This window comes from Scyliorhinus torazame, chromosome 25 (genome assembly GCF_047496885.1).
Source record: "Scyliorhinus torazame isolate Kashiwa2021f chromosome 25, sScyTor2.1, whole genome shotgun sequence".
In the NCBI taxonomy this organism is placed as follows: domain Eukaryota; kingdom Metazoa; phylum Chordata; class Chondrichthyes; order Carcharhiniformes; family Scyliorhinidae; genus Scyliorhinus; species Scyliorhinus torazame.
The window spans coordinates 37,454,176-37,480,183 of NC_092731.1; the positions used below are offsets into that span (position 1 = coordinate 37,454,176).

Genomic DNA, 26,008 nt, shown 5'->3' on the forward strand with positions numbered 1-26,008 from the left:
TAGCATCCTCGTAAATCTCTTCCGCACTCTTTCTAGTTTAACAATATCCTTCCTATAATAGGGTGACCAGAACTGAACACAGTATTCCATGTGTGGTCTTACCAAAGTTTTGTACAACTTCAACAAGACGTCCCAACTCCTGTATTCAATATTCTGACCAATAAAACCTAGCATGCTGAATGCCTTCTTCACCACACTGTCCACCTGCGACTCCACCTTCAAGGAGCTATGAGCCTGTACCCCTAGATCTCTTTGTTCTGTAACTCTCACGTGCGGTTTTGAGAATTTAATTTCATGCGACCAGACTACAGCCAGAAAAATAATGATGGATTCTGATGCCTTTGGAGAATCCGCTTCTCGAAGTGGTCCTCCTCTCCTCCAGAGGCCACTGCAATTTTCCAGCCCTGGCAACATCCTCGGAAATCTCCTCCCTACCCCGTCTAAGGCAATTGCATCCTTTCTGCAAGGTGGTGACCAGAACAACACACCCTACTCAAGTTGTGGCCTAACTAATCTTTTATATTGTTCCAGCATAACTTTTCTGCTCTTAAATGCTATGCCTCGGATATCATAGGAAAGTTTTCCATAGGAAAGCCTTCCTAACCTCCTTATCAGCCTGTCCTGCTACCTTCAGGGATCTGTGCACATTCTATCCAAGGCCTCTCACTTCATTACACGTCCCAATATCCTCCCATTTATTGTGCATTCCTTTGCTTTGTTTGACTTCCCCAAAGGAATTAGGTTAAATTGCATTTGCCACTTCTCCGCCCACCTGACTAGTCCATTGATATCCTCCTGCAGTCGAGATCAATCCTCCTTGCTATCTACTGCACAACTAATCTTTGTGTTATCTGCAAACTTCTTGATCATTCCCCCGCCCCCCCACATTTATGGCCAAATCGTTGATATGTACCACAAAATACAGGAGATCTAACACTGAGCCCTGCGGAACCCCACTGGAAACAACCTTCCAGTCACAAAAAACACTGGCTAACAATTGCCCTTTGTTTCCTGCCACTGGGCTAATTTTGTATGCAGCTTGTTACACTCCCCTGTGGTATGCCGTGTAGGATCTTGTCAAAAGCCTTGCTAAAATCCACACAGACTGCTTCAAGTACACTAGTCTCATCAATCTGAATTTTGACTCTACAGCGCTCTCAAGGAAACTCGAATTCCACATGATTCAGTTCCAGGGGGAGAACATAGTCTCCCAAACAGAGAATCCAGCCCAATGTTTTGAATTTCAAAGGGTGTCCGGGGGTTTGAAGCCTTTTCAAGTGTTGTGGACTTTCCAAGAAACCTCTGAAGCCCCGCTTGGCCAACTTCGCACCAAGGGGGGGGGGGGGGAAATCAGGCTTCCAGCCCGTTAATTGCATGTATTAGTATGCTAAACATTAATTTGCATTTCCCACCATCGTGGGTAGTGCGCTACGGCCAGCCAGCGGCGGGGTAGTGGAGAATAGCAACGGGCCTGGCTCCCGGCGGCAGTCCCGTTTTTCAGTCAATGCTCCATTCTCCACCCGATCAGGATTCCCGATTTCAGTGGCAGGGTGTGGAGAAACACGGCCATTATTCCCCCATCACTGAGGCTAGGCTGACAGGCCTATAGTTGTCAGTTTCTGCCCTTCCTTTTTTGAACAGGAGTGTAACTTGTGCAATCCTGGAGTCCTCGGCTACCAACTCCATATCTAGGGAAGACTGGAAGATTTACGGCAGAGAGTCTGCAATCTCCACCTTACTTTCCTCAGTTTCCAAAAGTACATCCCATCCGGACCAGGTGACTTTTCAGGTGACTGGAGGCTGTGAGTGCAACTTTTATCCTATCCAACATTCCTACTGCCCCTTCCTGTACTGCAATACTGGCAGCAGCATCATCAATAGTTGTAGAGAAATGGAAATCACTTTTTGGTACCTCAACCATGATCACCTTTCTGGTCCCTAACTGGTATGCCGTGTACCCTTCCTCCAATTACCCTTTTACTCAGACAAGACTTTTAAAACCAGCTTTGTGCTGGTGAACTTGCAGTCGTTACAGTGTACGATCACCGTTAGACTTTTAATTCCAGACATTTGATTGAATTCAAATTTCACCATCTGCCATGGTGGGATTCGAGCCCAGGTCCCCAGGGTATCAGCCTGGCCCTCTGGATTACTAGCCCAGTGACAATACCACTACACCATTGCACCCTTTACGAATAGCAGTGTAGAGGACAGACGCAAGTCATCACACTTTAGGAAGGGTGTCAAGGTTTTGAAGAACATGCAGCAGAGATTTTACCTGAATGCACGAGGGGTGAGGGGAGTTCAGTTATGTGGAGGGGCTGGAAAAGCTCGGGAGGCGGGGGGGGGGGAGGGAGGGGGGGGGGGTTGTCCTACTTAGAGCTGAGAAGGTTACGTGGAGATTTGATAAAGGTGACTAACACCATGAACGGTTTTGATAGGGTAAATAAAGAGTGACTGCTTCCAGTGGCAGAAGAGTTGGTAATTAGAGGACACAGATTGCAAGCGATGGGCAAAGGAACCAGGGGCAATAAGAATGAATGTTTTTTTTACACAGCGCACTGTTGTGATCTGGAATGTACCCCCTGAAAGGGCGATAGGAGGGTGATTTAATTGTAACTTTCAAAAGGGAATTGAAATACGTGAAATTGCAGAGCAATAAAGAAGGACCAGGGAAGTAGGGCACATTGAAAGGCCCTGTCAAAGAACCAGAACAGGCATTGGCCGGTTGCCCTCTGTGCTCTGTCATTGTATGAAGCGATCATTAAATTGGTGATTTTTCATCTTTTCAATCAGATGCTAGCCAGCGAGGCAGAAGCTGGTGCAGAGGACGAGAAGGAAGTAGAAGAGCTAAAGAAACAAGGGATCACCCCCTTACCGAAGCCGCCACCTGGAGTTGGGTTATTGCCCACGCCGCCACGACCTCCAATGCCGCCTCCTTCGAATATTCCCAATGCTCCCCGGCCTCCCATGATGGGGCCGCCTCCGCCACCTGGCCCCCCGCCACCTGGCCCCCCGCCAATGGGTCCTCCGCCCCCATGCCCTCCACCGCCTGGACTGCCATGCATACCAGGTCAAAACAAGATCCCCTCACTCTTTGAGATTGTTGTTCAACCCACTCCACATCTGGCAAATAAAATGGGAATGAGGTAAGAAGCATTGTGTGCCCGACTCTGAAAGTTAGACACAAGCCTATTAAATTAGACATGTGTCAACAGTTATAACTCTGCTATTTTGTTTTTAAAATGTTTTTTTTAAACAAATGGTGTAGGGGCTGGTTTAGCACAGTGGGCTAAACAGCTGGCTTGTAATGCAGAACAAGGCCAGCAGCGCGGGTTCAATTCCCGTACCGGCCTCCCCGAACAGGGACTAGGGACTAGGGACTTTTCACAGTAACTTCATTGAAGCCTACTTGTGACAATAAGCGATTATTATTATTATTATTATATTATTAAAGTATAGGATATGAGATTGTGCCAAACGTCCGGCTGGGGGCCAGTAACCTTTTGGTTAAAGTAGACAAAAGTTTCAAATCCCGGTTACCCAATAGGAGAATAAAGCTGGAAGACTCTGTGGTTTTAAACAAACAAAATAAACTTTACTTTGCAAAGTCCGAAAGTAAAACAACCTGCAATTTCTATCTTATACTCGTTCAAAATTAGCTTGAGGGAAATATGAATTAACAGGCAAACTGTGGGTGAACCCCTACAATCCAAAGATGTGCAGAGTAGGTGGATTGGCCACGCTAAATTGTCCGTTGATTGGAAAAAAATAATTGGGTATTCTAAATTTTAAATGGTAGATGGAGCCACAACGGACTCCACAAATTTCTCAGCAATCCATCCAGATGTCAGTGATTATTGTGAGTCACAATATCTCGTTAAAACTGTCTCCCTCACAATGGATTTCAACTCTACTTACAAAGATTTATGATGTGGAGATGCCGGCATTGGACTGGGGTGAGCACAGTAAGAAGTCTAACAACACCAGGTTAAAGTCCAACAGGTTTATTTCGAATCACTAGCTTTCGGAGCACTGCTTCTGAGGTAAATTCACCTGAGGAAGGAGCAGTGTTCCGAAAGCTAGTGATTCGAAACAAACCTGTTGGACTTAGCCTGGTGTTGTAAGACTTCTTACGGTACAAAGATTTAGCTTCTGAATTCCCTCAAAAACAACTCAGATTGGACTGATTCAGCGACTTCTCATCTGCCAACTCTTTTTGTAGATGTTACCAAGCTGGCATTGTCCTTTGGTTTCTCTGAACTCCAGTCACCTGGCTGCACCGAGCTATGAGTGGTTCCCCGGGGCTTCTTCTGAGCCCGAATCCTCTCCAGCACAGAACTAGCGACCTTCCATCATCTTTTCAGCTCCCCAGCACTCAGGATCCCTAACTGCACTGAATGGCTGTCGGGGCTGCTGTGTGAGCTGCAAACCACACGAGGTCCAAACTGCTACTAACCCCCTTATCCAATAAACACACGGACAAATTTAAACCAGAGAAACTTCTTAAGCTCTACACATTTCCATGATGAGATAACCTTTCAGGTTTCACTGAACACTTTTAAACAAATTTAGCTCTAACTCCCAAAGCAATGCATCTCTCTGGACTGCACTTCTTTCCAAGCGATGGAGCCATCACATCTCCAGTTCTCCAGCCAAGTAAGCCACCTGCTGTTTTATGGCTCGATGTCTTCTATTCTGACTTTATTAAGTATAACCTGCTGAACTGGAATTTTCTTTTAGATGTTCTGGCAATCTCTAAAGCCCAGCATTTTAGCTACCTTAACCTTCACAGCAACAACCTTCCCAGAACTAGGTGTACCTCTAAAATATTAACATGATTTAGTTATTGGTCCCATAACGACTCACCAGTAGGCCTAATCCTAGGGGTTACCATTGGCCAGTAACTAAACTGGACCAGCCCTATAAATACTGTGGCTACAAGCACAGGTCAGTGGCTGGGATTCCTGTGACGAGTAACTCACCTCCTGACTCCCCAAAGCCTGTCCACCATCTACAAGGCACAAGTCAGGAGTGTAATGGAATACTCTCCACTTGCCTGGATGAGTGCAGCTCCCACAACACTCAAGCTTCCACAAAGTTTCAATCCCTCCACCACCGACACACAGTGACAGCCGTGTGTATCATCTAAAGGTTGTACAGTAGGAACTCACGAAGGTTCCTTAGGCAGCACCTTCCAAACCAATGACCTCTACCCGCTAGAAGGACAAGAGCAGCAGATACCTGGGAACCCCACCACCTGGAGGTTACCCTCCAAGTCACTCACCCTGACTTGGAAATATATCGGCCGTTCCTTCAGTGTCGCTGGGGCAACATCCTGGAACTCCCTCCCTAACAGCACAGTGGGTGTACCTACACCTCAGGGGCTGCAGCGGTTCAAGAAGGCAGCTCACCACCACCTTCTGAAGGGCAACTAGGGATGGGCAATAAATGCTGGCCTAACCAACGACACCCACATCCCGTAAATGAATTTAAAAAACAAAGGAGCTGCACGTTTATTGAGTCCCAGTGGGATTTTCACCATATTATCCTTTCTTATGTTTACCAGGATTACAAAGTGAATAGGCTGTTTGTAAACAGCAATTTCTCAAACAACTTCAATTTTACAGTACATTGTGATAGTTTATATACTGGTTTGCAAAGTCGTGATTGCATTCATGATGTACTTAGATCCTTGGTTGTATATTATCGTTTTGGCTTAAAAACAAAATTTTGGAGCCATCCCAATAGCAAATATCTTGTACAAAACTCGGCTGAATGTGACTTCATTACATTTTGGTCCATCGATGGCCAGTTGTTTCCACCCATGAGTCATCCTTTACCCCCCTGTTTTACGGTTGGAGTCATGTCCAAGCACTTGCAAATATAACCTAGCTGATGGTCCAATGCACTTTTGATGGGATGATGCATTGTTAGAGACGTCGGGCGCGATCTACCCGAATGGGGATGGAGTCTTGTAGCACGAGATTAGCTGGTTGTTTTCCGGCGCTCCGCACACTGAGCACCCCGCTCTCTAACACCCATCTGGGTAGGCCGGGAGCCTCAGCGGGGAGCTCCCCGACAAGACTGTATTTAGCCCCGCTCTCATTTTAAAACGCCGTCCCAAACACAAGCCCCAATGTGACTCCTGAACCCCCCCAAGATCCAACGCACTATAAGGGAGTCCCCCTCCCCCCCGCACACAACCCCCAGCCACACAAAAAATGCCAGCGTGGCACCTTGGCAGTACCAGCCTGGCACCCAGGTGGCATTGCCAGGATGATGGTGCCAGGATGCCCAGGTGGCACCAGCAGGTGCCCCCAGAGGGAATGCCCCTGGGGGCCTCCAATCCCCTGGGAGACCCCCACGAGTGCCGTTCCCTTTGGTCCCCATTTGTGGAGACCAGCACTGAATGTAGCTCACCCGAGGTCTCCAAGGTGAGGGAGGTAGATCCCAACGCCTCGGTTAGATCTTGGAAATGTATATTAGAGTGAGACCAGCCGTCCCACACTAATATGCAGACTTCCAGAAAGTGATCCCACCCACGATGGGCGGGAGTCACATCGCGTTAGATCTCGCAAGGCGTGCTGCGCCGCGCTGCTTTTCGGTAGATCCCGGCCGTCATCTTCTTTACTAAATGCGCAAAGCTGTATGGAGTTGACATTGTGGGAAATCAAGTCAAATGAATGAAAGGACTTTCTTCAGCCAAACCTCTCTTGAAGTGGATGTTTCTAAAGTCATGAAAGAGAAGATTTGTTGTAAATATTTGTTGTTGTAGTATGTTTTCTTTTTGTGATCTGCCATTTCAGCCCTTTTGCCTCTGTTCAGCTGTGACAACTAGGAAGCCACCTTCAGAGAAAGTTGAAACAGCGAGCATCCGTTGTGGCTTTAGATATAGACTGAAGTGAACTCACAGAATCCTATGAAACGAAGGCAATGTTTACCGTAATGTTTGGTTTTATGCAGAAAGAATGCAATTGTCCTCGAAGGATACGGTTGTGAAAGAGTCGTTTGCAAATTAAACATGAGTTTGGGAATATTATTGACTAATTTTTTTTCTTTCCACGTAGGCCTCGGTTCCCACCACCGCCCCCTGGGTTCCCAGGGCCTCCGGGACCTCCTGGGCCGCCGGGACCACCCATGGGTCCAGGACCTCCTCCAGGTATGGGACCAGGACCAAGTCCCATGCCTGGCCCAATGCCTGGATCCATGCCAGGCCCTGGCCCGGAGGAGATGCCGCTAGGCCCTGGACCGCCAGTCGGACCAGGCCCTCCAATGCCGCCATTCTTGCAAGGAGATCCAAGAATGATGCCTCCTATTCCTCCGGAACCCAATTTCTATGATAACTACTACCAACCGCAGGGAATGCCGATTGAACTTGGTCGGGATGGAGATACAGGTACAAAGAACAAAGAACAAAGAAATGTACAGCACAGGAACAGGCCCTTCGGCCCTCCAAGCCCGCGCCGACCATACTGCCCGACTAAACTACAATCTTCTACACTTCCTGGGTCCGTATCCTTCTATTCCCATCCTATTCATATATTTGTCAAGATGCCCCTTAAATGTCCCTATCGTCCCTGCTTCCACTACCTCCTCCGGTAGCGAGTTCCAGGCACCCACTACCCTCTGCGTAAAAAACTTGCCTCGTACATCTACTCTAAACCTTGCCCCTCTCACCTTAAACCTATGCCCCCTAGTAATTGACCCCTCTACCCTGGGGAAAAGCCTCTGACTATCCACTCTGTCTATGCCCCTCATAATTTTGTAGACCTCTATCAGGTCGCCCCTCAACCTCCTTCGTTCCAGAGAGAACAAACCGAGTTTATTCAATCGCTCCTCATAGCTTATGCCCTCCATACCAGGCAACATTCTGGTAAATCTCTTCTGCACCCTCTCTAAAGCCTCCACATCCTTCTGGTAGTGTGGCGACCAGAATTGAACACTATACTCCAAGTGTGGCCTAACTAAGGTTCTATACAGCTGCAACATGACTTGCCAATTCTTATACTCAATGCCCCGTCCAATGAAGGCAAGCATGCCGTATGCCTTCTTGACTACCTTCTCCACCTGTGTTGCCCCTTTCAATGATCTGTGGACCTGTACTCCTAGATCTCTTTGACTTTCAATACTCTTGAGGGTTCTACCATTCACTGTATATTCCCTACCTGCATTAGCCCTTCCAAAATGCATTACCTCACATTTGTCCGGTAGGATGAACCTTTCCAGTCCAGGACAGAGATGAATTTTAGCAGATGTGCGTTTATTTTGCACTAAAATAAATGATCTCGGCTGGGATTTTCCAACAGTTTTCGCTGGCGGAATCTTCACGTTGCACCGCCGGTGAATCCCGCTGCGGGTTTCCCAGTGGCCGGGGTGCATAAAAAGGGGCAGCTCCCTCCACCGCAAAACACACCGCAGCGGGTGTGGAGATCCGCCCTTTACGTGTCTTTCGCATTTTACTCGATTAAAAATACTTTGACAAAGAGTCATCCAGACTCGAAACGTGAGCTCCCTTCTCTCTCCACAGAGGCTGTCAGACCTGCTGAGATTGTCCGGTATTTTCTATTTTTGTTTCAAGATTCCAGCGCCCACAGTAATTTGCTTTTATCTGACCTTTCTCTTCCTCCTTCGCAGTCAATTCATATTTCAGCTAAGGCAACGAGTTGGAGCATCAACATACACTGTTTAGAGCATTGGAGATGTAGGATTCCACTCGCATTCTTTAAAAAAAAATTTAGAGGACCCAATTCTCATTTTTTTTCCAATTAAGGGTCAATTTAGCGTGGTCAATCCACCTACCCTGCACATCTTTGGGTTGTGTGGGGGGGTGAGACCCACGCAGACACGGGGAAGCAAACTCCACACGGACAGTGACCCGGTGGTGGGATCGAACCCGGGTCCTCAGCGCCGTGAGGCAGCAGCGCTAACCACTGCGCCACCGTGCTGCCCTTTCCATTCCATTCTTAACCTCTGACCTCTTCCTGCCATTGTCTCTTTGGGAAGAAATTATTGGAGGGAGAGTTGCCACAAAATCTTGTGTGGCTCCAGCATATAGTCAAAAGAGCACTTTTGGCTCAGTTCTAAGAGCAACAGGTTCATTAATGTGGCCGGTGTGTAGTCTAAAGAGACAATGGAGACATAGATAGGATGCAGAGCTGGGCTGAGAAGTGGCAGATGGAGTTTAACCCTGAAAAGTGTGAGGTTGTCTATTTTGGAAGGACAAATATGAATGCGGATTACAGGGTTAACGGTAGGGCTCTTGGCAATGTGGAGGAGCAGAGAGATCTTGGGGTCTATGTTCATTGATCTTTGAAAGTTGCCACTCAAGTGGATAGAGCTGTGAAGAAGGCCTATGGTCTGCTAGTGTTCATTAGCAGAGGGATTGAATTTAAGAGCCGTGAGGTGATGATGCAGCTTGACAAAACCTTGGTAAGGCCACATTTGGAGTACTGTGTGCAGTTCTGGTCGCCTCATTTTAGGAGGGATGTGGAAGCTTTGGAAAAGGTGCAAAGGAGATTCACCAGGATGTTGCCTGGAATGGAGAGTAGGTCTTACGAGGAAAGGTTGAGGGTACTAGGCCGTTTCTCATTAGAACGGAGAAGGATGAGGGGCGACTTGATATAGGTTTATAAGATGATCAGGGAAATAGATAGAGTAGACAGTCAGAGACTTTTTCCCCGGGTGGAACAAACCATTACAAGGGGACATAGATTTAAGGGGAATGGTGGAAGATATAGGGGGGATGTCAGAGGTAGGCTCTTTACCCAGAGAGTAGTGGGAGCATGGAATGCACTGCCTGTGGAAGTAGTTGAGTTGGAATCATTAGGGATCTTCAAGCGGCTATTGGATAGGTACATGGATTATGGTAGAATGATGGGGTGTAGATTAATTTGTTCTTAATTTAGGACAAAAGTTCGGCACAACATCGTGGTCCGAAGGGCCTGTTCTGTGCTGTATTTTCTATGTTCTAATGGAGGGTTTGAGGGTTTTCCTCCTTCATTTGCTGGTGAATTAGAGATTTTCCACCAACCTCGGTTTCTACTTACCCCAACAATCATTAAAACAGCATGATTAGTCCAGTTCAATTTTCCGGGGCTACTATTGACAAGAAACTGAACGGGCTAGCCATATAAATACTACGGCTACCAGAGCAGGACAACAGCTCGGAACTCTGCGGTGAGTAACTCACCTCCTGATCTCCCCCAAAGCCTGGACAGCAGTCACAAGTGTGATTGAATACTCCCCACTTCCCTGGATGTGTGCAGCTCCTACAACACTCAAGAAGATCAAAGCCATGCAGGACAAAGCAGACTGCTTGATTGCTATCCCTTACACGGTGGCACAATTCCGGCCTTGGGTGACTGTCTGTGTGGAGCTTGCACGTTCTCCCCGTGTCTGCATGGGCTTCCTCCGGGAGCTCCGGCTTCCTCCCACAGCCCAAAGATGTGCAGGTTAGGTGGATTCGCCATGTTAAAATAGACCCGTAGGTTAGGCGGGGTTACTGGGATAGGGCAGGGAGGGGGCCTATATAGGGTGCTCTTTCAGAGGGCAGGTGCAGATTCGATGACCCACATGGCCTACTTCTGCACTGTAGGGATTCAATAATTCTTTCGCTCCACCACCGACCCACAGTGGCAGCCATGTGCACCATCTACAAGCACTGCAGCAACTCACCCAGGTTCCTCAGTCGACACCTTCCAAACCCATGACCACTACCAACTATAATGACAAGGGCAGCAGGTACCTGGGAACCCCACCACCTGGAGGTTCCCCTGCAGATCACATCATTCTGACTTGGAAATATTTTGTCGTTCCTTCACTATCGCTGGGTCTAAACCCTGGGACTTCCTCCCCAACAGCACTGTGGTGACTGTGGTTCAAGACAGCAGCTCACCACTACCTTCTGATGGGCAACTAGGGATGGGCAATAAATACTGGCCCAGCCAGCGATGCCCACATCCCCTCAATGAATTCAACAGAAAACAAAAAAATGACTCGATTGAACTGTTAAGAATTGAATAGAAATATAACAATATTTATGTTGAAAATGAGCAGTTGTCTTTGAGAAGATTTAATGGTCTGTGTGAGAATTCAGCCAGTTCCGCAGAAGGCAACCTCCTCACTCTTTGCCCACTGTTTTTGCCAGGTGACTATGAAGAGATGGACAAAGGTGATGGGCAGCCAGTCCCGCTGCCGCAGGTTGAGGAAATGGAAGCTGAGGAGAATGGAAATGCCTCGTCCAGCCAGAAAGCCAGCGTAAATATCCCCGATTTCCTCCCTGCGGCTCAACGGGCACTGTTTCTCCGCATTCAACAAAAGCAGCAGGAGGAGGAGGAGAAAGCAAAGAGAAGAGCAGAGAGCAGCCAGCGGGAGAAGGAAAACGAGGAGGGTGAGTACTGATTCGTCATCATCAAATAAAACCCCTCAATGTTCCCCTGCAAGCCACAATCAAAGTAACAAGCAGATTTTTATTTCCAGTGATCCTTAAATGGTGTGCGATTGTAGCTCTCAATATTTGAAATCTTGTGACAAATCTCCTGAAAATGTCATACCCCGTGTGAACTGCACCGTGCTTCATTCAAACCAAAGTTTAATATTTTAGTTAAATACAGCAAATGGAGACTCCATTCCTTGGGGTTGAGTTTCAAAGCAGTCATCAAAGGTCTCGCCAGGCTATAAGGTGCTGCCCTCCCTAAAGGGGGGGCTACGACACACATTTTTCAAGGAGACTTGTTCCTCCCCCATGTGAACAGCATCTCCTGCCTGACACAGGCCAGTATCCACACCACTGAGCCGATGTTTTTCAACATAAGGGGGAAGGGGAAAGATATTTGGCCCATTAATCCAGACAGATTCTTCACTTTCTTTCCCCCATACCCCCACCATCCCCATCACAGAACCCAGCTTTTAAATTACATCAGTGGATTTGCCTTCACTGCTTTTCTCAGATGTCTGCGCCACCAGTTAACATTCTGAAATGAAATGAAGTGAAAATCGCTTATTGCCACAAGTCGGCTTCAAATGAAGTTACTGTGAAAAGCCCCTAGTCGCCACATTCCGGCGCCTGTTCGGGGGAGGCTGGTACGGGAATTGAACCGTGCTGCTGGCCTGCCTTGGTCTGCTTTCAAAGCCAGCGATTGAGCCCTGTGCTAAACCAGCCCCACATTCTGTGTATTTTTGCCATCCCCATAAAGACCTATAACTTTTAAAAATAGATTAATTTTGCAACAATAGCCAAAGCACAGATATTTCACTTTTTAAGACTTTTACTGCAACGCAAACTAAATTCACCACAGATCAAACATTAATTAATAGGCATCTGCAACCTCAAACTAAAGAAAAAGATATGTTTTGCATTAACTAGTTAACACACCGAAAATATGGCTGACGGAACACACTTTTTATACGCCGTGTTTCTGGCAGATATGTAGCATTAATGGAACTGTCTCAAGTTCACTCCCAACAATCCAGCAAAGGTTCCCATTCTCCTCCACGCCAGGTTGAAACGTCCAGTGTCCTTCGACTGTCATTCCACTCCGCCCGTGTTTCTAGAACTTGGCAAGGCACACCTCGATGAATCCCTATTCCTGAAATCTTCGAGAACCCCGTCAGTTCTGATTCCTTTCTTTGGAACAGAAACAGAGCCCTCAACAGCATCCTTCTTGGGCTTTTCCTCGAGCAGATTTCCCTGCTTCTCCACAGCAGCAGCCTGTGTTCCGAGAGTCGCGCCTTTGATTGCGCGAGGTGCTAGAAAATACAACTCAACACCTCAGTGTGATTCTCTTTGACTTTCTATCTCTTTTTTAAAAAAAATATATTTTATTGAAAATTTTTTCCAGACAACAATTTTTCCCCTCTTACAAAGCAAACGTAACAATAAAGAAATTTTTAACAATACACAAATAACAAAACCCCATTATCTTTTGACATAAACAAAACTAAAACACCCCCCCTCCCCCCTCCCCCCCCACTCCCCCCTGGGTTGCTGCTGCTGGTCATCTGTCTTCCCTCTAATGTTCCCCATGGTAGTCGAGAAATGGCTGCCACCGCCTGGTGAACCCTTGAGCCGACCCTCTCAGGGCAAACTTTATCTGCTCCAATTTAATGAACCCCGCCATATCATTTACCCAAGCCTCCAGTCCGGGGGGTTTCGCCTCCTTCCACATGAGTAGGATCCTGCGCCGGGGCTACTAGGGACGCAAAGGCCACAACGTCGGCCTCTTTCGCCTCCTGCACTCCCGGCTCATCTGCAATTCCAAATAGAGCTAACCCCCAGCCTGGTTTGACCCGGACCTTCACCACCTTCGAAATCACTCCCGTCACTCCCTTCCAATACCCTTCCAGTGCCGGGCACGCCCAAAACATATGTGCGTGGTTTGCCAGGCTCCCGCCACACCTCCCACATCTGTCCTCCACTCCAAAGAACCTGCTCAATCTTGCTCCCGTTATGTGTGCTCTATGTAGCACCTTAAATTGAATCAGGCTAAGCCTGGCGCATGAGGAAGAGGAATTTACCCTGCTTAGGGCATCAGCCCACATACCTTCCTCTATCTCCTCCCCTAGTTCTTCTTCCCACTTTCCTTTTAGTTCGCCCACCGACTCCTCCCCCTCTTCCCTCATCTCTCGGTATATCTCTGACACCTTGCCCTCTCCGACCCACACCCCTGAAAGCACTCTGTCCTGAATCCACTGTGTCGGGAGCAACGGAAATTTCCTCACCTGTTGTCTAGTAAACGCCCTCACCTGCATATATCTCAAGAAATTTCCCTGGGGCAACCCATACTTTTCCTCCAATGCTCCCAAGCTCGCAAAAGTCCCATCTATAAACAAATCTCCCACCCTCCTAATTCCCAACTGGTGCCAGCTCTGAAATCCTCCATCCATTCTTCCTGGGGCGAACCTATGGTTGTTCCTGATTGGGGACCCCACCAGGGCTCCCCGCACCCCTCTCTGTCACCTCCACTGTCCCCAGATATTCAATGTTGCCGCCACGACCGGATTTGTGGTAAACCTTTTAGGTGAGAACGGTAGCGGCGCTGTCACCAGCGCCTCTAAACTCGTCCCTTTACAGGACTTTCTCTCCAGTCTTTTCCACGCCGTTCCCTTACCCTCCATCATTCATTTACGTATCATTGCCACATTGGCGGCCCAATAGTAATCGCCCAAGTTCGGTAGTGCCAATCGTCCTCTGTCCCTACTACGCTGAAGGAACCCCCTCCTTACTCTTGGGACTTTCCCTGCCCACACGAAGCTCGTTATGCTCCTGTCTATTTTATTAAAAAAGGTCTTAGTGATTAGTATTGGGAGACATTGAAATACAAATAAGAACCTCGGGAGGACCATCATCTTGATTGCTTGCACCCTGCCCGCCAACGACAGAGGCTGCATGTCCCACCTCTTGAAGTCCTCCTCCATTTGTTCTACCAGCCGTGTCAGATTAAGTCTGTGCAAGGTTCCCCAGCTCCTAGCGATCTGAATCCCCAGGTATCGGAAGTTTCTTTCCACTTTCCTTAGAGGCAAGCCTTCTATCTCTCTACTCTGGTCCCCTGGATGTATCACGAATAATTCACTCTTCCCCATTTTTAGCCTATACCCCGAGAAATCCCCGAACCCCCTCAAAATTCGCATAACCTCTATCATCCCCCCCGCTGGGTCCGACACGTATAACAATAGGTCATCTGCGTATAACGAGACTCGGTGTTCTTCTCCCCCTCTAATCACCCCTCTCCATTTCCTGGAGTCTCTCAACGCCATGGCCAGAGGTTCAATTGCCAATGCGAACAACAATGGAGACAGCGGGCATCCCTGTCTTGTTCCCCTATATAGTCGGAAATACTCCGATCTTTGTCGACCTGTAACTACACTTGCCGTTGGAGCCCCATAAAGAAGTCTAACCCAGCTAATAAACCCGTTCCCGAACCCAAACCTCCTTAACACTTCCCATAAATACTCCCACTCCACCCTATCAAATGCCTTCTCTGCATCCATTGCCGCCACTATCTCTGCCTCCCCCTCCACTGGGGGCATCATTATCACCCCTAGTAGTCGTCGCACGTTAACATTCAGTTGTCTCCCTTTTACGAACCCTGTCTGGTCTTCGTGCACCACCCCCGGGACACAGTCCTCTATCCTCGATGCCAGTACCTTTGCCAACAATTTGGCGTCCACGTTCAATAATGAAATAGGTCTATAGGACCCGCACTGCAACGGATCTTTATCCCTCTTCAAAATTAGCGATATCGTCGCCTCCGACATCGTCGGGGGTAGAGTCCCCCCTTCCCTGGCCTCATTGAACGTCCTCACCATCAACGGGGCCAACAAGTCCACATATTTTCTGTAATATTCCACCAGGAACCCGTCTGGTCCCGGGGCCTTCCCTGCTTGCATGCTTCCCAGTCCCTTAATAACCTCGTCCACCCCAATCGGTGCCCCCAGGCCTACCACCTCCTGCTCCTCCACTTTCGGGAACCTTAATTGGTCCAGGAACTGCCGCATCCCCTCCTCTCCCTCTGGGGGTTGAGACCTATACAGTCCCTCATAGAAGGTCTTGAACACCTCATTTATCTTTCCTGCCCTTCGCACCGTGTCTCCCCTTTCGTCTCTAATTCCTCCTATCTCTTTCGCAATTGATGAGCCAACAGGCGACTAGCCTTTTCCCCATATTCATACCTCCTCCCCTGTGCCTTCCTCCACAGTACCTCAGCCTTTCTGGTGGTCAGAAGGTCAAACTCCGTCTGGAGTCGTCTCCTCTCCCTGTACAGTTCCTCCTCCGGGGTCTCTGCAAATTCCCTATCCACCCTTAAAATCTCCCCCAGTAATCTTTCCCTTTCCTTGGCCTCTGTTTTCCTTTTGTGGGCCCCAATGGAGATCAGCTCTCCTCTGACCACCGCTTTTAGTGCTTCCCATACCACTCCCACAGGGACCTCGCCATCGTCATTGACCTCCAGGTTTCTCTCAATACACCCCCGCACTCTTGCACACACTCCCTCATCCGCCATCAGTCCCACATCTAATCGCCAGAGTGTTCTCTGCTCCCTTTCCTCTCCTAATTCCAGGTCCACCCAATGTGGGGCATGGTCCGAAACCGCTATGGCTGAGTACTCAGCTTCTTCCACCCTAGAGATCAACGACCTTCCCAAAACAAAAAAATCCATCCGGGAGTACACTTTATGGACATGGGAGAAGAAGGAGAACTCCTTAGCCCTAGGTCTAAGAAATCGCCATGGATCCACTCCCCCCATTTGGTCCATAAACCCCTTAAGTACCTTGGCCGCTGCCGGCCTTCTTCCGGTCCTTGAGCTGGATCTATCTAGCCCCGGGTCCAGCACCGTATTAAAGTCCCCTCCTAAAATCAAGTTTCCTACCTCCAGGTCCGGTATACGCCCCAGCATCCGTCTCATAAATCCCGCATCGTCCCAGTTTGGGGCATACACATTAACCAACACGACCTCCATTCCCTCCAGCCTGCCACTCACCATTACATATCTACCTCCGCTATCTGCTACGATGTTCTTTGCTTCAAATGCTACCCGTTTCCCCACCAAAATGGCCACCCCTCTGTTCTTTGCGTCTAGTCCTGAGTGGAACACATGTCCCACCCATCCTTTCCTTAACCTAACTTGGTCCGCCACCTTTAGGTGCGTCTCTTGGAGCATAACCATGTCTGCCCTTAGTCCTTTCAAATGCGCGAAGGATCTCGTCCTCAATATCTGTCACCTTCTGCTCCACCACGCGGAGCTCTGTCTCCTGGGTCTTTCGTGTCTCCTTGAGCCCCTCAATTGCCTGTAGCATCGGGGTCAGCACCTCCCTCTTCAGCAGCTCCACGCACCGTCTCAAAATTTCATCCTGCTCAGGCCCCCATGTCGCCTGAGCTTTCTCCGCCGCCATCTTGTGCTTCTCTCTTTCTGACCCTTTGGTCGACGATTCCTCGCGCTGCAGCCGCCGCCGCTGTTTTTTTCCTCCTTCGTTGGGGGGGGGGGGGGGGGGGGGGGGGGGGGACACCTCCCTTCTCACACACCCCACACCGGGCTGCGTCGTCAAAAAATTCCCCGTTGGGGCTCTTAAAAGAGCCCGAAGGTCCGTTGGAGCTGGAGCCGCCGAAATGTGCGGCTAGCAAGGCATCACCGCAACCGGAAGTCCTTGACTTTCTATCTCGATGACAACCTGAGATACTTCTTAAGACTGTGATCCTTACCAGGAATACACTACTCCCCTTTTCAGAACTTTGTTTTACTTCAAGTTGTTCAAAGGGACAATTTAAAAATTCACCGTCTTGGTGGAGTTCAACATTCATGACCGCATGAAAAGCTTTCTCCAGTTTGAAACCCCGTTCCCTCAAAATAATTTCTGAGATTTAAATGGGATTGGGATCAGTGTGTTCTGGATCAGTGTATATCAGTTAGGGCCAAATTGTTCTGGGTCACTGTATTTCAGTCAGGGTCAGTGTGTTCTGGGTATATCAGAAGGAAGTGGTACCTTTTTTTTTAACCTTTTACAATTAAAAAAAAAAATTCATTCATGTGGGCGTTGCTGGCTGGGCCAGCATTTACTGCACATCCCTAATTGCCCTTGAACGGAGTGGCTTCCATTGAAGAGGGCAGCACCTTAGAATCGTAGAATTTACAGTGCAGAAGGAGGCCATTCGGCCCATCGAGTCTGCATCGGTGTCTGCATCGGCCCTTGGAAAGAGCACCCTACTTAAGCCCACACCGTCATCCTATCCCTGTAACTCAGTAACCCCACCTAACCTAAGGGCAATTTATCACGGCCAATCCACCTAAACCTGCACATCTTTGGACTGTGGGAGGAAACCGGAGCACCCGGAGGAAACCCACGCAGGCACGGGGAGAACGTGCAGACTCCGCACAGACAGTGACCCAGCGGGGGATCGAACCTGGGACCCTGGAGCCCTGGAGTTGTGAAGCACCAGTGCTACCGTGCCACCCTGCTGTGGGTCCAGAGTCACATGTAGGCCAGACCAGGTAAAGATGGCAGATTTCCTTCCTGAAAACCAGATGGGTTTTTCTGACAATCGACAGCGGTTTCATGGTCATCATGAGACTTTTAATTTTTATTGAATTCAGATTTTGCCACCTGTCGTGGTGGGATTCGAACCCGGGACCCCGGAGAATTATCCGGGGTCTCTGGATTCCTAGTCCAGTGACAATACCACTTCACTTCCTCCCCCTGATATGCCTCCTTGTTATTTTACTTGTATGGGTATACTGGGAGCAGACAAGTAGAGAGACAGGGATTGTATAAAAATTACAAAGCAAAGTATGTGTAAAGTATGTGCTTTTTCTTAACTTTATCGAACTATCACACCTAAACTGGAATAACCCTTGCCGTATAATGTATTGTGTGTTTTATAGGTGATGGTGATAATTGGTACTCAAGTGATGAAGAGGAAGGTGGAAGTAGTATGAGCTCTATACTAAAAACACTCCGTCAGCAATCAGCTCGCAAGCCTCAAGTGCAAGCCCAGTGGGTGGCACAGAACAACAACGGTAACAGCCAGAGTGTCACTGATCCACGCCTTCAGAAGGAGAGGCAGCCCAGTGCGAATCGACCTGTGGATCCTCGGATTTCGAGGGATCCCAGGCTTTCTCGAAACGTGGAGAACACGTCGGGAAGCTCTGGACCTGATGCAGTTGCTGCAGAAAGCTCGACTGGAACTGTGGCGAAAGCAGATACGGTTCACCACACCGTCCCCGCCAATGTAAAACCTCAACCAGTAGTCAATGAGGAGGAAGGAGAGAGGATCCTGAGGGACAGGGCTGTCACCATTCCTCTTGATCCGCTGCCAGGTTCTTCCCTGAGGGATCCCAGATGTCAGCTTAAGCAATTTAGCCATATTAAAATGGACATCTCCCTGGGGAAACCTCATTTTGCTAAAAGTGTCTTGTGGAGCCCGGAGGACCTGATGCCACTGCCTATTCCGAAGCCAGACCCTGTTGCTGTTCCTGTGACCTTCCCAGCATTGGACCCCCGGTTGAACCGTCCTCCGCAAACTGGACCTTCGGACCCCAGGCAGCGCATTGCTGACCCAGTGGTGGAGCCCCCCCAGCCAGCACCAACTGCTGCCCTGCCGGACCTGGGCTTATTGTCCAGACTATTGAAGAGTGTGGACGCGTCAGCGACCAAGGTGACTGCCCAGAGCGACAAGCCTTCTGACCCCAGGGTGCGAAAGGCACCTGCTGACCCAAGACTGCAGAGGTCCATTGCCGGGCCCCAAACCCCCAGCTCACAATCTGGAAAGTCCGTGGAACAAGCTGAGCCCCCTGTCCCCACCATCGGGAAGGATCTGGATGCTGGCCTTGCACCGTATGATCCCAGGTTGGTTACTGTTGGTGGGAAGGGCAGAGGTGGAGGTGGAGGACAGAGCCCTATGCTGAGTGGCATTAATTTGTACGACCCAAGAACTCCGAGTGCAAATATCAGAAGCGTCGAGCCTTCAGGTGAACCTAAATGTCCGGATGCCCTTAAAAGTGCCAGTAAGCTGAAAGAGCCATTGTTTGTAAGGAAATCAGCATTGGATCAACTGGAAAGTTCGGAAAATTCCACAGACAGATACAATAGTTACAATCGACCTCGGCCAAAGGCAGCCACTCCCGCCGCCCCTCCACAGGAGATGGGTCAGACGGAAGTGCACAGCCTCCCAGTGCCATCTCTCTTTGGGCTGATTCACCCACAGTTCTCTGAGGTGAAGCAGGCCAGTAAATCCGGCTCAGGGAGCCCCTTTGGTGGCAGCAGCCCCCATGAGGAGAGCGAGCAGGACGCAACCTCGCTGAAGGACGTTTTTAAAGGTTTTGATCCGACTGCGTCACCGTTTTGTCAGTAAATTGTACAGGAACAGTGAATGCTGCATCTAACCGTGTATATTTAACCTCACAGCAGGGGCTGGACACAGCGTTGGGCAAACGTTTTATCATATTCTTGAACTTTGTAAATTTAATACAGTGCTAAATGTGAATGTGCTTAGAAAGCAGTGATGGAACTCCCTGAGCTGAGGTTCACTCCGTTCACAAGACCAATATCTGAATGCAACAAGCGATTCAGGTAGTTAGTTCAGACTCTTCAAAACGAGCAAAAATGTGCTTTATCCAACTATTGGCTCTTAAGCATTCTTTCTGAAAGTAAAGTCAGTCTGTCCAAAGGCAGGTGCTTGTCTGGGACAAGACACAGCTCCGACTGACGATGGAAAATATTCACGGAGTAAACGAGATTGGGTTTTCTTTTGGCAGAAACACTGCAGTGTAGTTTGTACAAGTGCACAATTGACATCGAGTGTAGATATAATGGGCGGAATCTTCCAGCAGTTCACGCCAATGGGATCTTCCAGAACCGCCGACGGCACACCGCGGCGGGTTTCCCGGCGGCGTGGGTTCGACTCAATGGGAAATCCCATTGATAGCAGCGGGGGGGGGGGGCAGGAGATCACACCGCTGGCCAACAACGAGCCCCTCCCGCCTCCGAGGAACAGGTCACACGGGCCACACCAGAGAATCCCGTCCAACACGTTCTGAGTTGAATGGTGTCTTTGTGCAGTGACCCTCTGACACATTCAGCTGAGGGCCTTGTTCCGTGGGTTCCACATAACTCCCATCGTTGTCAGCCTCTGCAACCCCAGGTAACCCCAGTCTGTGAGGCAGAATCCCAAAAGGACTTCACACAGACGGCTGTGAACCCTCCCAGACATAATCGACGAACCCTCTCCGAGACGTTGAATGTCTGAAACATGTATTTTGAAAATAGTCATATTTGTATATAACCTGTACTCTTGATAAACAGAGGGACAGACTATCGAAGAATAAGTCAAAAAAAAATTTGTTAAAAAAACAAAGAAGCAGCATGTGCTGCCCTTGGCATCCGATTCCCTGGAAACAGTGGCAGTAAACTGGCCATTGTTTATGTGCATTCCGAATCGTATCCAAATTGGACACGGGCGTCTTCCAGGTTACCGAGGCTTTCCCAACTCCAGAATTCCACTCATTTCCACAACAGACTCCAAACACTGTACATTAAAGCATTTCTTCTGTGGAGAAATTGTACGCCAGGTGCTGTTTTGTTTTACTTGTTTTAAATATCTTTATATGGTAAATATGTACAATTGCAGAGAAAAAGGCGACCATTCACACAGTTTTAGGCCTGTTTGTATCTGTAGCTTAGGCACTGAAGAATCAGAGATTGATGGATTAGTGTAGATTAATCTGTGAAGAAAATAAAATGTCTTTTTTTCTGTTAAAGGCTCCATTTCCTAAAATCCGGATCAGATGTACAACAGCAAGATCATTTTGTTTTTAACAGTATGTGTAAATATGTAGGGTTTACTGTTAAAATGTAAATTGTAACAGAGTTTCCACAAACACTGCTCTAATTCATTCCAGGGAAAGAGCTAAGTTATTTTTTTACTCATTAACTGTAAGGTGCTTCTGTGCATTGGTGCATCTAATAGCAGTGAGCAAATCTCCGGTTGCAGTGCTGTAAACGTTAGCTGTGCTTCCTCGTCAAGAGGGTCGTCAATTTGGGCAAGCTCCCAAACAGATCTGACCTGAATCAGCAAAGTCACATTAACATATTGCCATGAGTTACCAGGTTTGGGGGGGGGGTTCCCAGCGGACACTGCCAACTCATCAGCAGAGGTGCGTTGGCGGGCAAACCAAACATAGTCTGTCAGTGCCAACGGGTTTGGACTCTGGCCAGGGAATGGATGTGTGTTCACTGCTGGCCTTGCAAGTTGGGACTGCAGGGTTAGTTGGTGGGGTGGTGTGACCGTGAGGCTAATTAAAGGCTAACGTGTGTGGCTAAGCCTTGATGGGGTGGCCTGAGGACCATTGTGATGGTTAATTTTGGGTGTACAGTCAAAGTACCTGGGGCCAAAGGCTGGTTTGGTTAGTTGGGACGTGTTAGAATCCTGTTAGCAGTATATATATATATATACATATATATAGCATAGACAACTGCAATAAGGTGTGGATTTAGACCTGACACTAGAATTATAGATAGCCATCTTTGCAACAAGAGGACTTTACAGTGAGGTAGCTCTATAGTGTGTGGGACAGCAATGACCTTATACAGTTGGCCAAATGTATTTTTAGTACGCATTTAATAAAGCGAATAACCTGTGGTGTACTCAGGTGATATAATATAATATCTGATATTTTGATTATTTAACAGGTAATCCAATATTGACTTTCAGAGGGTGCCATGAAATGCAGGAGCACTGACTGATACCTTTCAAACCTGGCAATCGGGCGCTCAACTCTTTTAATTTTCCTCCAAAATATTTGTCCTATATCACTAACATTTTGGAGATTGTGTCCTTTTTGATGAGGTGGTATTTATATCATTTATGTACAGGATCTGTATAAATTTCTCCTTTTCAAAAAGTGTGTGGAGTGTTTGAGAGGAACTCCTACGGTCTCTGACACCCCAGCAATGTAAGCAACCAACCATTTATTAGAAAGTATGTCCTTTGGCCCGGACTTGGTAATACCTACACTCTACGTCAACTTTCGTTCCAGGGCTAGGATGGGCTGATACTTGAAGCACATTTTAGCTTTGTTCGATAAGTATTATCACGTGAAATAATTATGAGAATTAACTTAATTTTATTGATTTTTAAAGTCTGATGTGAAGTCTGATCTTCCTCTTTCAAGATTCATTTGTCTCCTTAATCGATACTCAAATTAGGAAAATGTCCAAAAAACAAGTTGCTTTGTGAAGTTTGGAACTTGTCCCCTGTACATCTGTCTGTAAGTCAACATGCACAGTCACAGTGCCACCTTGCCAATTTTTGCAATGGGAAGCAAGGTGTAAATTCTAAACAGCATATCCATTCTGCGCTTTCTTATATCACAAGATAAAAGTTCTAACTCCAGATAGGAAGTGTTGCATTTCAAGAACTTTTAAGCTATGAAAAAAAAATGGGATATTCAATCCTTTGGACAGGTGGTGTTAGCAGCATAGGGTATACAGGATTGAGAGTTAATGTGTGGTTAGTGATGGGCCTGAAATTTATAACATTGTTCACTGATGACAAATAATATAACCGGCATTTTGCCAATCTAGCCAGTTGTGACTCAAGCGAAACCGAATGAATTTTGATTTACTTCTGATGTATCAGATGCTAATACTTCGCCAAAATTAGTCCAACAGAAATTGAGCTGCAGCTTAATTTTTGGGTTGGCGGAAGTTAAAGCAACTTCTTTCACCACGTTTGGGGCTGAGCTGAAGTCCCGGGGTGCATTCTGTGCAGGATTAAATGGAACAATATAACCTGTGCCGTTCTGACAATATGCAGTGTTGTTGTGGGAGGAGATTGGGGCTGGTGTTTTTAATTCCCTAATTAAGGGTTACTTAAAAGCTAGGTTGGAGCGACATCCAGACATGCTTTTACATTGGACATTATGGAGGGGATGGATTCATTTGAGTTTTGAGCATGAGTATTGCTATCTCGCCTTTTGTAGCACTCCCATTTCCAGAGGGAGGACAAAGCAAATACAGCAGAGGGCCAGACACAGATTTTCTGATCAAGGTTTAAAATTTAGGGTGAATGTAAATGAAAGTTAGCCTTTAGCACAGCGGTATTATCACTTTAAATCGGATCAAACCTAATTTGGATCCATTTTTGGAGTGGACGGGCAGCGTGCAATGCGTTTGTGTAGACATCTTGAACTGGCTTCTGCTGCAGAAGCATTTTTGGAAATGTATGCTCGGATTGGGATTATTCAAAGGATTTGAGGAGAGGACAGATGATGTGTCAGGGTATCAGGGTATGCTTTGTATCGAAATTCCGTCATTTATTTCACCTAACCCTTGAAAGTAAGTGTTTGTTAAAATAGTGCGATGTGATTGAAAAGGATTTCCATCCAGTGAGGTTTGTCGGATTATAATCCTTGATGTACACAGAATGGAAACCTCACGGTCAGGGGGCCAAGTCTGACTTGATTCGAATCCACTTGGGTGACTTGACATTTATTAAACTGCAGTTCAGCACATCAAATTGAACCCGTTTGTAACTGGTTTATATGTACTGCACTGTATTTTGGGGCACCAATTCTATAAGGATTTAAATAGACTCAGGTGGTTCCTCCGACATGGCTCACAGAAGTCTTGACTCAGATCGATCCAGATCTCCCTGGTACACACTAGATTCTTTATTGCTGGGTGGGTTATTAGATAAATTTGATTGATGTTAAAGCTGCATTTTAATGGTTTGGCCAGTGTATGTACGATTCACCTCTGTGGATCAGTCAACCCTCATTTGGGCCAAATGCACTGATTCCTATTCCTGTTGTTCAGCTAACATGGCAAGAAAACACAGCTAACAAGTTACGACACTTTGCTATTTGACTAGTGGCAGCTAAAATCACCACAGGAGATACACAACATACGGTAAAGTGTTGCCTCATGCTGGGTCCAGTCCCTTCACACAACTCCCCCCCCCCCCCCCACCCCCACCCCCAAACCTGTTTTCCTTGTGTAAAAAAAGAAACCAGTTTTTGTATTTAACTGTCTTTGAAATGATCATATTAATTAGTTCAATCTATGTGTATCTTTCTTGAAACAAAAGATGCTAATTGAAGATGGGGGGGTATGCTGAAGTTACAGTGTGTTACTTTGCACCCTTAAACATCAAAATCACTTGTCGTTTGTGATAGGTAGATTGTATCGTCATGTATCCTTCATCGGCTTTTTAACCAAACTAATAAAAAGTGCAGTATTGATATTTTATTATTGGTGATGGGTGCGTCAACTTGGTCTTTTTGAGGCTGCGATGGGTTCAATGCTGGTAGGATATGACTCATATTTTCGATTGCTATCTGGTGACTGTTGCTGGAGAGCGTAGACGTTAAACATGGATTGAGGACAGCACCAAGCCCTGGCGTGACTCCTCCCGTGGTGAAGAAACCGACTGCCTAGTCTCACAAATGAAGGATTATCACTTGGGCAAGGAGCTGAAGAGCTATTGGCACCGGTGGAGTTGAGTCAGAGGTGGTTGTGATAGGGAGTCAATTGAAAAATAGGGAGTCAATTGAAAAATATAAGGTGAGAACCTGGGTGCTGTCACCCTCGCCGGGTTTTCAGCTGGGGTTCAATTCACGGAAACGTCGGCAGCGGGGAGGATAGGATTGGGATGGGTGATGGAGTTGAAGAGATGTTGGGGTGGATTCTCCGGTCCCCCAGCTGTGTGCTTCTCGGCGGCGCGCCGTTTACTGGTGGCGGGATCCTATCTTCCCGGAGCTCATCTGTGGGATGTCGCTGCCAGCAGGAAAAGTGAATCGCAATGGCCGGCCAGTTGTTCTTCCATCCCAGCGATGGAGTGAAAGTCTTTACAGATCGGAATGTTCTTTGTGGTCGAGACTATGACAGTTCCCCAAATCAACCTCACTCAGATCGGGCACAGGGAAAATTCTTCCTGAAGAGGTGATGGAAGCTGATTCCATGAAAGGATGTTGGAGAAGTACCCGAGAATGAGGTTAATGACGGAAAACGGGATTGTGGGACCAAGCAGGATTGCTCTTTCAAAGAACCAACAGAGGCGCAATGGGAAGAATATTGTACAGTTGTGGCCCGGTGTCAGCAGCTGTGCAAATGAAACATCCAAGCATGCTATACTGGACCTGGAATGTTTAAATACTGCCAACTGTGTGAATGAAAGTGTCCCATTCTCCAGCACTGACCCCGATGAGCATGTCAAGTACCTTCCTTGACCAGAAATCATTGGGTTCTTGTCTGTAAATAAAATCCTGTTACCTACAAATTTATTTCTGTCCCTGATAAATATGAAAATTGTCTGTAATTTGAATCGTAGAATAGTTGATATTGAGTGAATTGTTTCACACCGCTTGTCCACAATTTTAATGTGATCCATTCCTCCATCGTGCTGCAATCACGGTTGTATTATTTCAATTTCAAAAGCGCAGTTTAAGATTTTGTTTATGGCTGTATTCATGACATGTACGCACTCTACACTCAACAATTTACAAGTTGGAAGCAAGTA

General features: G+C 47.5%; 1 protein-coding gene across 2 annotated transcripts in view; it reads left to right on the forward strand.

The window, feature by feature from the left end:
* Positions 1-24,738, forward strand: part of zc3h4 (zinc finger CCCH-type containing 4) — a 74,857-nt gene extending 50,119 nt beyond the window's left edge. For both annotated transcript variants that reach the window (XM_072490318.1, XM_072490319.1), the window contains exons 9-12: positions 2,797-3,149; positions 7,071-7,399; positions 11,150-11,392; positions 18,375-24,738. In XM_072490318.1, the coding sequence (XP_072346419.1) occupies positions 2,797-3,149; positions 7,071-7,399; positions 11,150-11,392; positions 18,375-19,843 (2,394 nt within the window). In that variant the 3' untranslated portion in view covers positions 19,844-24,738. The remainder of the gene's footprint in view (positions 1-2,796; positions 3,150-7,070; positions 7,400-11,149; positions 11,393-18,374) is intronic.
* Positions 24,739-26,008: the final 1,270 nt, after the last annotated feature.